General features: G+C 33.9%; 3 protein-coding genes across 3 annotated transcripts; 1 reads left to right on the top strand and 2 right to left on the bottom strand.

Annotated features, from left to right (window-relative positions):
* Nucleotides 1-394: 394 nt before the first annotated feature.
* LOC121732255 lies at nt 395-6,642 on the bottom strand. The gene is made up of 7 exons (XM_042122078.1): nt 6,419-6,642; nt 6,183-6,331; nt 5,757-5,910; nt 5,000-5,593; nt 3,800-4,090; nt 1,536-1,641; nt 395-586 (listed from the first exon to the last, which is right to left on the bottom strand). The coding sequence occupies exons 1-7, from the start codon at nt 6,474-6,476 to the stop codon at nt 421-423; spliced, it is 1,518 nt and encodes a 505-aa protein (XP_041978012.1). The 5' UTR covers nt 6,477-6,642; the 3' UTR covers nt 395-420.
* A 320-nt stretch (nt 6,643-6,962) lies between these two features.
* Nucleotides 6,963-9,997, top strand: LOC121732519. Its single transcript, XM_042122434.1, has 2 exons — nt 6,963-7,498; nt 8,748-9,997. Exons 1-2 carry the CDS (start codon nt 7,163-7,165, stop codon nt 9,009-9,011), a joined length of 600 nt encoding a protein of 199 aa, XP_041978368.1. The 5' UTR covers nt 6,963-7,162; the 3' UTR covers nt 9,012-9,997.
* A 1,739-nt stretch (nt 9,998-11,736) lies between these two features.
* On the bottom strand, nt 11,737-12,866 carry LOC121732342 (UDP-N-acetylglucosamine transferase subunit ALG14 homolog). Its single transcript, XM_042122196.1, has one exon. The coding sequence runs from the start codon at nt 12,700-12,702 to the stop codon at nt 12,067-12,069; it is 636 nt and encodes a 211-aa protein (XP_041978130.1). The 5' UTR covers nt 12,703-12,866; the 3' UTR covers nt 11,737-12,066.
* Between the last annotated feature and the right edge of the window lie 1,393 nt (nt 12,867-14,259).

The following is a 14,259-nucleotide window of genomic DNA, read 5'->3' as shown; positions in this document are numbered from 1 at the left end:
ACAAACTATGGTCGCCGTCAGTCTCGAGTTGTAATAATTTACTTTTATTTATTCAACAAATGCACTTATCAATATAAAAAGTACCCAGTAGCCAATTCTCAGACCCACTGAATATGCATATAAAATTTGGTTAAAATCAGTAAAGCCGTTTCGGAGGAGTACGCGGCCTAACATTGTGACACGAGAGTTTTATATATTATAAGAAGAAGATTATAGCGATTGATTTTCGAAGAAAGTGTGTAGCAAAGTAAAGCCCCAACTTTTCTCTATTACTTTAAACATGACTTCTTAATGTTACTAATAATTGTACGTTTTACTCACAAAAACTCTATAATATGAACATAATAAAAAGCAAAACTATATCTGCGTTGCCTTAGTTTTTACAATAAATATTATATAATAGACAAACCCACCATGTTCTTACGTCATCGAGTCGTATCGTGTGTCGGACGCGAGCGGATCGGTGTCGTCTCGTCGCCGGAAGTCGAACGCGTTCCGGAAACTGTCACGAAGGCGCTCCGTGAAGGATTTGTAGTCGAAATGTCCTTGCTGACCGAAGTCGAAGTCGGCCACTTCTACGGTGTATCTGTAAATAAAAATTATTAAATCTATACTTAATATTATAATTGGGAAGAGTTTGTTTGTTTGAAGGCGCTAATCTCAGGAATTACTGGTCCGATTTGAAAAACTCTTTCTGTGTTAGATGGCCCATTTATCGAGGAAGGCTATATGCTATATTTTATTACACTAATACTAATAGGAGCGAAGAAATAGAGTAAAAGTGTGGAAAAAACGGGGGAAATTATTTGAAATGTCTTATTTGAACGCGCTAATCTTAGGAACTACAGGTCCGATTTGAAAAATTATTTCAGTGTTAGATAGCCTACTTATCGAGAATGGCTATAGGCTATATTTTATCACGTTAAAACTAATAGGAGCGACGAAATAGAGGAAAGTGTGGGAAAAACGGGGGAAATTATTTGAAAGGTCTTATTTGAACGTACTGGAGCAATTTTGATGTTATTTGGCACACAATTGAAGAATAGATTATGTGAAAGGACATAGGTTTCTTTTTTTGCGGAAAAATGTACGATTTCCGTGACATTCCTAAATTACGCGGGCGAAGCCACGCGGAACATCTAGTTAAGGATAATTTAAACTTAGCGAAGTTTGTAGGTTAGAAGGAAAAGTATTATAGGTCTACCAGGATCTTTGGATAAATTTTTATATTTGCATGTTTAACACACAGAATCAGCCGCTATAAAAAAAAAGGATCAAAATGTTTTATACCAATTACCCCGGTATTGCTAGAGTCAATTTATTTTCTCACTTTTTGCCATCAGATTCTGGTAGACCTATAATAATATACCTAATTATTACAATTTTCTGGTTTTGCAAATTGCAGGAGGGTTTGTTAATCAATTCATTCCTTTATCTTTTACTTGCGCACTGCCCTTATGCTTGAGAAAATGTAACAATTTACTTGTCCTTGAGCAAAACTTGGCTTATCTAAGCTATTGATTTATAATATTTACCTTGAGCGGTGCTGATAGTAGGCAACACCGAACACCACCAGAATAACGGCTACAAGACAGAACACCACAGGCACCACAATCACAGACAGCTGCGCATGGACTGACGCTGAAAACAAAACGTTACCTCCTCGTAAAAATAATACAGAGAATAGACTCAAAAGTAACTTAAGTACATAGTTATAAAATCATATTGTAACATAATATTATATTACAATATGATTTTCAAGAGACTTAAAAATATTAACACACACAACATACATTTCTTCATCTTTTTTCTAATGCAGAGGTTCCTAAAGTTATTGTGTCTAGCGCCCACTTTAAGAACAAATTATATTTTAGCGACCCCATTGTTCCAATTTAAAATGCATCCCGATGAAAGAAATCACCCCCAAACCTCTACACAACACCCCCCGTTTTCTTGGCTCCTACACCCAGACCTTCAGACCTTCAGCACCCACAAGGGGGCGTTATCGCCCACTTTGGGAAAGGCTGCTCTAATGTATGAAACATTGGAAAAACCATGAAGCTAATATAGAGAGGAGGTGTCGTAATCGAATTTCCTTAACAAACGACGCGTGACAATTTGCGGGGTGTCAAGCTCCGCCCACTTCTCAATATTTCATCTATCGGCTAAAAGCAAAACTACTAGCTTAGGTCGATGTTGATGTTACTACGTAGTTCAGCTATGGGCTATGAATCAATTTCTTCGATGGTAAGTACATGAAAGATGATAATCCACGCGCGATCAGAATGGGATCGCAATGACAGTTTTGTTTGCTAAAAAAGTAGCGTTAGCAAAATTTTCTGATAACATTAATTTATAGATAAGTAATCAACTAATTCTGACTCAAGACTGATTCAAGACTGGGTTGCACCAACTAACTTTATCTGTAACTTTAACTACAATGCAAAATGTTATAAAGTTAAAAATGGACGCTATCAAGACGCCATATTTAACCATAACCATAGAGCTCGACAAGGTTATAAATGCGCGTGGCGAAAAAAGGAACTAACGCTGTCATCATATAAAAAACGCCATTTTTGAAAGTTCTCCTTTACCAGCAGCGCCCCCGCCCACGATCATTTATAACCTTGTTGGAACAGCTGTCATCTGTCAATTTCTCCGGTCAAAGTTAAGGTTAAAGTTAAATTTGCCTTAACTATAACCATAACTTTAACTTTAACCACGCCACTCTGGTGCAGCCCAACCTTAAGGTATTACCTTGTTTTTGGTCAACCCCGTGGCAGCTTCAACTCTTTCAGTTAAGTACTTTATTTTTTATTTTTGAGCGAATCCAAAATTTTCATGAAAAAGATTTGTGGTAATATTTTATCAATGATTGTGATTCAGCTATTATTTTATTAATCTATTACTATAATAATATCACATATTACCTATTATTATCACAAAAAAATTAAAACAAAAACATAAAAAAAATGTCCGCAAATAAAAACGTTTTTGTTTGTCGACCCTACGGCTGGCCAAATATCAGCCGCGCGCGTCAACAATCAACATTAGCAAATATACAACCTACTCGTTGTTTGGAAGTCGGTTAATAAATTTAATTCTAAATACGGCCCTGGATATTTGTTACGTTCAAAATAGTTATCCAAGATGACGACAGATGGCGCTTTATAAGTAATATGATAATAAAAGCTATATAAGTACGGTTTTAGCTATTAAATGTGTTTAAGACAAAGTGTATAACGGTTTTTAGTATTCAAGTATGATTATTGCAATAAACTTATGCAAAATTATAAGCATTTACGTCTGTATTATCTTTCAAAGGTCTGGCCATCTAGTGTCAAGTAGTATAATTAATGCTGAAAGCTAAAATGTTCTAGAACTTTTATATTTAAATTACATTTAAAATTATTTGCAAATGAAATGTGATAGTATTTATATTATCAGAACGTCTGTCTGAGTGTTTTCGACATTGTAAAACACAATACTTTATCCTTTCCTTGTTAAAAACGCAAAAAACACCAATTTATTGGGAGTCTCGTTACGTGTGCACCTGACAAACGCTGAAAGTGTACTGACTTAAGCCCCGCCCACAATGATGACGTCAGGACCTATTTGAAAATCACAGTGCACAGTTGCTTAGGCCAGCTCCTCTCTGTATTAGCTTCATGGGAAAAACCATTTGACAGACAGTCTTATCCATTTTCTTCCATCTTGTTTTTTTTTATTTTGATTGGTTTCTCCATGTATGAGACATTGTTAATATGGCTCCTAGTGTGGTCTTATAATATGAACATACCTTTATAAATGTTAATAGTTGCTCGGGACACTGCTTTGCCAATCTCATTTTCAATAACAACAACCACAGTATGTTGATCGCTGTCCGAGAAGTAGTGCACAAGAGGAAATGTGTTGGAAAGAGTTGTGGTCTTGGATACACATGTCTCGTTGCCTGTTACGTTGTACTGTCCCCATTTATATATTGCACAATAATCAAACGGAGGACTACCGCTGTATTTTACTTGTAAATTTAACAGGTCTCCATGCTGTAGCCAGTTCAATCCTGTTATGTTGATTGTAGATATTGTTTCTGTAATTATATTTAAAGTTATACAACATCCCAAGGCTGCAGGGCAACTGGAGGTTTCCAATGAGGATGTCCAACAGCAAATAAGTTATAAGTATGTATCGAAAATTGCAGTTGTCAGGGCTGGTTTAAGTTAAAAAGTACAGTGCTCCTAAAGTGATAATGCGCATAGAAATTTTCGTAATTTTTCGGCGACGATCGTATTTTCCGAGCGTCGGAAGACGTCGCTGCAAGCGCTGTTTTATTCTTAACTTTAAGAAAAACAGCGCTTTGCAGCGACGTAGAGGCGCCTGACGTTGCTTGGACGATACCATGGTAATGCCGCGATGGCTTCCCGGTGAGTTAGCGACAGCAGACAGCCACCGGCTACTTTTATTTCCTTTGAACAAGGTGCAAAATGCAAGTTTCATAGATTCGGGTGTTTTAGTGATTACGACAATTAGCGAAGATTTCCATGCGCATTATTAATTTGGGAGTACTGTACATATTTCTTTTATGAAATAAGGGGGCAAACAAGCAAACGGGTCATCTGATGGAAAGCAACTTCCGTTGCCCATGGACACTTGCAGCATCAGAAGAGCCTTTTAAGAGGGAATAGGGTAATAGGGGATGGGAAGGGAATAGGGGAGGTAGGGAAGGGAATAGGGTAGGGGAGTGGGCCTCCGGTAAACTCACTTAGTCGGCGAAACACAGCGCTAGCGCTGTTTTTCGCCGGTTTTCTGTGAGAACGTGGTATTTCTCCGGTCGAGCCGGCCCATTCGTGCCGAAGCATGGCTCTCCCACGTATAACATAATATTATTACCAGTTTTGTACAGTGCTTACACAGTTTTGTACATCACATAATTATAGTTACTCTTGGTCTGTTGGTATGAAAGATACAGTTATTCTAAAATATAAAAAATAAAACTTACCCCTAATACTTATACTTTCTTGATAATGTCCATATGTGTATGTTGGGCCAATAGGAACAATACTGGAGTTATGGCATATAAAATCTTTGATTGCTTTTTCTTTTTTCACTGTTTTATTATTTATTGCTCTCTTAGATATCTTGTGTTCATTACTAGCTGTTGTATTTGCAGCTGGTGTTATTGTAGATACCGGAGTTGACGCCTCTGTTACATTTGGTGGTTTTGGTGTTGTAGTTGTAGTAGTGGTAGTGGTTGTTGTAGTCGTTGTAGTCGTAGTAGTAGTTGTTGTAGTGGTAGTCGTTGTTGTTGTTGTGATTGGTGGCAACGGTTCGTTATTAGCAACCACTAAAGCATCAATATAGTGGTCCCCCATTACATCAGTGTATGTGTAATTCAAAGACATATCTGTGGTTTGATCAATGTATATGCAATCTATAAACCAGTATGTGATAACGGTTGATGCGTTTTGTTTGAGAAATTCCATCTCATTCTCAGGCAGTCTCACAAAATGATGAACGGTTTTGTTAACAGCCACAAATTTGTTTGGCCTATCTAAATTATCTTGGTTTAAAACAAGATTTCCGTTAAGTGAATCTAAAAAAATAACATATATATATATATATTAATATAAAAATATTATACACAAGCGTTAATTACATATTATTATATTATTAACGCTTTCGTTGAATATATTCTTTAAATTATATTATATCTTTATGTATTACAATTTATAGCAAACATTACAAATTATTATTACCTGTTAATTTAAAAACTGTGGTTGCAGTTTTGTCAAGGTACCAGAATCCAATGAAGTTTTTTAACAGATTAACTTTCACAGTGTATTCCCGAGCCTCATATAGATTCTTTGGATATTCCACTGTCCATGTGGACACATTTGATGATAATGTAAACTGAAAACAAAATATTTTTATGTGAAATTTCCGAAAGTTTCAAGAAGAGTGTTACATTCTCTTTTAAAAGGCCGGCAACGCATTTGCAGCTCTTCTGATGTTGCGAAAGTCCATGGGCGACAGGTGACCCTTTTGCTTGTTTGCCCCCTTATTTTATAAAAAAAAGCAAAAACACTCAATCCTAAAAGAAGGCAATTAGCCCCCCATAGGACCAGCTTTGGACCAGTCTGAGGGACACAATTTTTAAAATAGTTTTTCTAATTTGGCATTACCTCAGCACTGTGTTGTGGTTGAGCATCATCCCAGAAGGCGAATCTAAGGTTTTCACCAGCGTAATCTCCAACTACAGCTGTGAAAGTCACGTTCGAGCCGCGTACTGCAGGGCCGTTGCTTTTTAAAGATAACTTAAGGCCAATTACAACTGAAAAATGGGGACCATTTCAGGTGAAACATATGGAAAATCTTATATATATTTAAATGTTCGCACAATATGAGAATAAAATCTTACCTTCTAGAAATATGAACATAAAACAAGTTAACGAAAAGATACTACGATATCGTAACATTTTGCAAATAGTTACGGAACATGAAAATGTACGTAGTCCTTGTCGTATGCGGTTAACCAAAATTTTCCACTCAGATTGAGAGTACGGTATAAAATTGATTATAATTTTGCGTAAAGGAAAAACAGATATTTTTATTTATAATTTTTTACAAAACAATCTGCGTCATATATAAATTAACTTCTTCTCCTTCTACTTTAATCCATAGAGAATGGGTCTGACGTATGTTTTTCTTTTTATAGTTTGACAGCTTCAAACAATCCAATAGACTAGCCTAGTAGCCGGACGCCGGTCATCAGTCATCACTCATGCCGATGGATGATAGGAAGGATGGTGTATGGCCACCATAAGAAACAGAACCGTGAACAAGTCAGTGCTGCCATTTAAAAATATCCCCGGGATTTTCATCCCTAGCTTATTTTGCTATTCTGTGATTTTTATTTTTTACTTGATATAAATGTCAAATAGGTATGTTATCGTTTTAGCAGAATCGTTTACATCACTACTTTGATCTCTGCGTTGCGAGTTGCGACTGCATGTGCATTCGAATGCAATGCAAAATATATTTATGATAAACACCGTTTTTACACCAATTTTGATATTGAATTATTGTACTGTGCTTTCTGAAATGTGTTCATAGTGACAACAAGTGTTATATTTGTGCGTTATTTTCGTATAAATCATTAGAAATGGCTACCGTTTTCGACAGTCCATTCATACGACAACGCTTACATCGTTTACGGAATCGGGATTTTGATTTGGATGAGGATCAAAGATTTGGCAGATGCGACTGTACCAGCTACTCCTACTTCGTACTCTCAATGGTGTTGTTTTCTGTTGGTACTGTTATAACAGTGCTAGCCTTGGGAGACGCCGATGGATATATCCTTAGCAATCTAGGACACATGTGGCTCGTCGGACCAATATTTATTTGCTCAGGAATGATGGTCGCCGTGAAAAGTATGCTCTACTTGCGCAGAAAGAGTATAATCCAAATGCTTTTGCATCAGAGAGCGATTATTAGGGTAAGTCATGTGACTTGTATCCTATTGTTAGCATAATATTAAAGAATGTTGTTCTACTTAGGTGCAAATTGATATATTCAATACAGAAGGTAACGGTCCCCATTTTACAGTTTAGCAGTGTGAATTGTGATACTGACAGCTCAAAACATATTTTGCTTATAAAACTGTAACAATATCTTTCTACAAGAATACTATTTCACTCATCTATATTCTATTTCCTCGTTTTGTCACACATGAACTACCTATTGAAATGAACATAAAAATATTATCATATTGGTGACTCGCAGTCTTATAAACTTGATGTAGGTATGAATTGGCTTAGTTAAAAGGAAAAATAAAACCCAGCTTAGAGGAAAATAAGAAACAAAATGTCATAATTTCCAATAACAATATAACTACAGTATACATATACTATATTTAGATACATATAAAATGCCCAGTATAAGAGCTGGTACACGCTTTGCTAAAGCGCGTTTTGTGAACCCCGGATTCTATTGAAGCATACACATGCAAGCGTGCATTAAATGTCCAATGTGTACCAGCTCTTATGGTTACTATGATGCATTGTAAACTTTACATACTAGTTGTTTTGAACTTAGTAAAGTTCAAAACAAAGATAATATAAGAAAGACTTATAATTTATCATATAAGTATTACATAAATATCTTATTCAAAAACTAGGTTTCAACTTTTCCTTTTGGATAATTGATGTAATTTAAGCTGAATTTTATTACTTCCTGTGCTGAATTATTGACGAGAAAATAGTTATTAAAAAATCAGTCAGTCTCTCTGTCTGTCTGTTACTTCTTCACGTCCAAACCGTTGAACACATTTTTCTGAAATTTGGTATAAAGATACTTTGGAGTCCCTGGAAGGGACATAGGATGCTTTTTATTCCCACGCGATAAAAGATTTTTTGTGCAACGGAGTTGCAGGCGTCATCTAGTTAAATCTATTTTTATTGTAATAAACATTGTTTATTACTTTCTAATAAGTAATGTAGTTTACTTATTATTGATTTGTTTTTAAGCAAATGCAAGTTACAGTAGAAAATTACACTGTGTCTTAATTTTGTTTCATCTCATTGTCAGTTATGTGCAATCAATCTGAAGATCATTTAAAGCAGATGTGATAAAGCAATGTTCGCAGTTCAGATAATGTCGTTTTGTTTTTTATTATAGATTTAAGGGGCTAAAGTTCATAATTGAAGAGTATATACCACTAAACTAATTTGCTAATAATTTTGTAGGATATGGCGACTGCGCAGGCTGAACAGGCTTACAGTGGACAAGTGCCGAGGACCGCATCCAGTGCCACATTACCTCCATCCTACGAGGCCTTAATAACAAATGACACAACAACTAAACCACAGCCATCCAGCTCCGAACCACCACCCCCCACTTATGACGAGGCTATGTACCTTTTTGGCGATGAAAAAAACACTTTGGATAATAAAAACAGTAAACAAGAAACTAGCAACCAAAACAATTCGGACACCGAAAACAAACCGTGAAAACTTTATTTTACTAGATGTGTAAGGAAATAACTTAATTCTTCCTTTTGTACTTATATTTTACATTGTAGGATTGTTCATATCTCATATGTGCCTGTAATATTGACTTGTTGGCAATATTATTATAAAGTGTCTTTAATTTACATGTATAAGGATGTAGTTTGTAAGATATATTTGAAAGAAGCAGTGTACTTCTACTGATATGTAGATATGTCCTTAGTCATATTATTATAAGTTCATTCATGACAGTTTAAAGTTTTAGTGTTCTGAGTGAACCAACAGCATAAAACTAATTCACTTAGTATTACTAAAATTATATATTTAATTATTTTTATTGTTAGGTATATAAAAAAAAGGTTTTGTTCATAAGTGACTTTGCACTCACTCCACTAAGATTTCAATCTCAAGTAAGATTGTTTATGCATGTAAATTAATTGTTTTTGCATTTCAAACGTTTATAAATTATATTGTTTATAATTAAATGGTCTATGATGCATTTTGGTTTAAACCTTGATAGATAATGTGTAAAGTACACGCCTATAGTACACAAGGTAATGTTTAATGTACACTTATCTGTGTTACATTATCTTAAATGAGATAGGTTCCTATTTGTTCTTAATAATCTCATTTTATTAGGTCACTAAATCACAGTTCTTAAGTCTTGAGACCCCATATAATATGAGAAGGCCAGGTGGATCAATTATAGGCCATAATGACTGGACATGTTTTGGCATTTCTGTGTGTGTCAGTGTGTAAGAGTCTAGTGAGGTCAGCCTGCAATCAGTTTGACCGCATTGATCGGCCTTCTCATATATTGTCCAAACCATGAGATAAGTCACAAAGTCTCATAAACATTTTGACATTTTCAAATGAAGATTTGTAACTTGTCTTGTGGTTTTTTGGTCCATAATTGAAACAAACTTGTACATGACCTAAATACAAACTTACTGTTAAGAAGACTGAGACAAGTGTTTTCTTTGTTGATATAATAAAAATTATAAAAAATGAAAACTTGGCTTTTAGGATTTAAATGTCCATTCCGATTTTCCAACGTAGAAATGCAAAATTTAATTGACAAAAACAGCTAGTATATATTTATATAGTTAAATTTAATTTAAAAAATCTAGACACATTAAGATCATGTAGGTTTATCATTTCTCTATTGGTAGCCACAAAAATTTTATATTAGCTATTTCAATAGAATCCAAATGGGTAAAGGCATTTTCGTAAATATTATAGCCCGGTCACAGAACACATATTAAATTCATCAAGATATTAGAAATTGATATATCACTCATTGATTGTACTCTTTTATGCATTCTAAAATCTATTGTGCTCCGTTGCATACATGCAGAGCAAATTTTTGGCCGCAAGTAAAACAACGGACGGCATTATCGTTTTACGATAAAGTCCTTTATTTAGAACAAAAAAAAAGTAAAACAATAGTGATAGGTCAATGGCTTATGGCTGTATTCTGTGACCAGGTTATATAAAACATGTCTTCTAATTATTATGCGAACAGATTCTTTTTACTTTTTTCCTCATTGGACATTTAGTCCATTATTTTATATTGATCTTGTGATAATACACAAAACGCTAATAACAATGAAACAACATTGGTTTTGTATAGGCGCAGCGCAGACGGCAGACTATCCATACGTACGGACTAAAAAGTGCGTCACGGATAGCCTGTCGTCTGCGCCTTATTAAGGTGACTATATTTATCACCATTGCTATAAAAAAATTCCCACCATTATACTGGTAATTGCAATAAACATACTTTGTAACATATTATGATGTCCATTTATAAAGTCATAGTCATAAAATCAGCTTTAACTAAATCATTTTAAGAAATTAAGTATAATATTTATTTATTAAAATGATTTAATACCTAATAATGCTTGCTTTTTTTAAAGTTTTGTGAAAAGAAATAGGAAAGGTAAGTATCTACTCTCTGTCCATTAGGGGGAAACAAAATGTTAATAAATAAAAATAAAAACTGCTTGTTATGTAAATAAGGAAAATAGATCAATAAGTAAGTAATTAAAATAGAACAACTGTTTTGTTTTGCATTTTTAATTTGCAATTCACATCAATATTTAATAGCATTATAGACATCAATATTCAATAAGTACAAAATATTTTCCTTTTATAACATGTTCAGACAATAAGTTATAATTTTACTATGGAAAAGTATGAAGGACATAAAATGCTTAATAATATTATATTAATCACTAATGTCTTGTCGTATGTGATGACCAGCAATAAATCATCACCATAAAGTTTATAAAAAAGATGTTTTAAAGTTCAGTCATTTAAAAACAACACAATATGTAAATTTTGTCAAAAATTTCATTTAAATTTAATATAAACATTCAAATCTTCACTAAAATAAAGCTAGAATTGTAATTAATATAGTTAAAATAGATTCTAAAAATAGTTCTTAAAATAGACTGGTTTTCTCAGAAAACCTTGAAAAGAATGTGTAATGCTTATGTGTTATAATTGGTTGCTGTTATGCATCAGTGTCCTAACTGAGGTCCTAATCCACAATTTTTTTTGTTGTTAAATTTTTAATGCAGACTTGTTTTAAATCATCTAAAGAACACTGAACTGCATTCATAACTCAATACATATATTTTTTTTGTGGGTTAGTACACAAATGCTTAACAGTGTCCAATAATAACTATAAGTTTTAACTTTTTTCTAAAATTTGTGGCTACAATAAAAACCAAAATATATCATTATGTTGACTACCTATAGTTGACTATTAAGATTAATTTCACACTTAAATCTATTGATATAGGTAATTACGCCTTGGAAATAGTTGTATTCCTAATATTATGACTTACTTTGAGATCAGTCATGTGAGCTATAGCTCATTGCCTTAAATATTGACTTAAAAACAACAATAAATGTAAAATAATAACAAGATGTTACTTTGTACTTAACATGTAAGTCGGCCGAATTTTATAATTAAATGGAATATTTTATATAAATTATGCAATCTCCTTTACAAAATAAACCTGTCTAGTTACACATGCGTTTCAATAGTTTAGGTCAGTCTGCCGAAATATTGGCCTCGTATGCAAACATCCCTCAATTGAGGCCACTGTATAATGAACACATCGGCAAGGAACTGCATTATCTTGCCAGAGAGAGACAGCGTTCTGACTCTACAGATACTCTCAATGAAAATAACTCTGCAGTCTAGTATGAAAAGACATCGTAGGAAAAATGCTACAAAACAAATAGGTACACAAGTGCCAGGTCCATTCGCGATTATAACCTGTGGCTTAAACTTGTAGATTATTGGAAAAGTATGTAACATAGCCCTTAGAGTTGAGAATACAGAAGTGAAATAGGACTGGTTTACGTTTCGGCTTCGAGGAATGCGATGGATTTCGAAGTGTTTCTCTTGAGCTTCCAGTTTTCGAATCTTAACTTCACTGCTAACATCGTTATCGGCCATAACATAAAGCCGTGGTAGATATTTTGTAGCATTAAGTGTGCCGACTATTCGCAACATTTCCGTAGTATGCCCACCGGATCCGATACTTATTAGTGTTCTTAGTCTTGGTTCATCACTTTTTAGCTGGGATTTCCCAAAAATTATTTTGTATAGTAAGTATAATACTCTGAATACGAAAAAACAGATAAATGCACCAAGAAAATATGCAATCGTTTCCATCTTAAACGTGCAGATTTTAGTTTTTATTTATCAATGATCCTGATAAGAAACTTTAATCTTATCGTTTTTTGATAGATGATAGGGCTTTCTTTGAGATAAATATCAATTTCTTCGATAATTTAGATCCGATTTTTGAGTTTTGGTCAAATGTCAAAAGTGAAAAGTCAAAACCAAAACAAACACGGCGTCAACTGTCAATACAAGTCTATGTTTTTAACCGACTTCCAAAAAGGAGGTTATATATTCGGCTGTGTTTTTTTTTATTTACGCCTCTAGCCCACCGACCGCGACGCATTCGCATGCGGCTGGCGGTATGACGAGTTTTGGATACGGTCAGAGGGCATGCGTCGCGGGCATGCCTCACGTACTCTGTTGACGGCGCTATGATGCATGCCTTAAGTAGTGAGCACATTGAGACAGGCCGTGCCGGGGCGCATCGCAAAAATCCGCCTCCATACAATTTGTATGGAAGCGGATGCGCGAATCGCACACTATGTCGGGGTGCGGTGGATTTCCGTCAATGCGACAAGGCCCGACCATTGAGGTAATACTTTATCTATGGGCCCGACAAACCCGCTGCGCCCCGGCAACAGTGTGACCACACTTCACATAGATTTCCACTTTTTGGTAGATTTGAGGTCAAATGAATGACGATTTAGTAGTCCAAAATTTTTTGTAAATTTTAATAGAATATCGATAATAAATAACAAATAATATAAAAAATTAAAATGCATAATGAATATTGAAGAGAGTCCATATAAACATTTTAGTTTTATTTTAGTTTCAACCACGTAGAATACATTGATTAATAAAGGTAGATTTTCGGTAGAAGCTAACCCTTACAATCGATGAAATTTTTAACCCATTTTTTATTAAAATCGTTTTTTAAAAAATCGATTTTTTTATTAATCGAAACCCTTGCAATTTTTTTAACCCATTTTTCTGAAAATCGATTTTAAAAAAATCTTTTTTTTTAATTAATCGAAACCCTTACAATCGATTAAATTTTTAACCCATGTTTTATGAAAATTGATTTTTAAAAAATTGATTTTTTTAATAGGCTACTTGACCTATTTTTTTTCTTCATGCTAATCGCATTATAATCATTCATTATTACAAAAAAAAACTAATATTTTAATATTTTTCACAGGTATATATTAAGTATATGGTAGAAACTATGGTAGAAACCATAGACTTAATATATACTGTCTGCATTATAAGTTTATGGTAGAAACCCATAAAAATGTTAATTGAAAAATATGACTTATAAATAGCGCCGAAAACACTGTCCGCCATAGTGTGACGTCATACGTTTTGTATTTTAAGCTCTCTTTATTGAAAATTTTTTTATATGCTAAATGTACGCGTCTCAAAGTGCCCAAAAAAAATAATTAAATAAGAAATTAGAAATCATTTGTAATGTTGAAAACTTTTGGAGAAAAGTTTTGACCATTTCATTTCCCGTCTACAATAAACGGAAATAATTTATAAAACTGATATTTTATTTGAATTATTCAAGAAAATATATTTTACAAATCTTTCTAGGCTTATTTTTAT

This window comes from Aricia agestis, chromosome 12 (genome assembly GCF_905147365.1).
Source record: "Aricia agestis chromosome 12, ilAriAges1.1, whole genome shotgun sequence".
NCBI classification, from domain to species: Eukaryota; Metazoa; Arthropoda; class Insecta; order Lepidoptera; family Lycaenidae; genus Aricia; species Aricia agestis.
The sequence above is the reverse complement of the archived record's forward strand: the minus strand, read 5'-3'. Positions and strand labels throughout refer to the sequence as shown.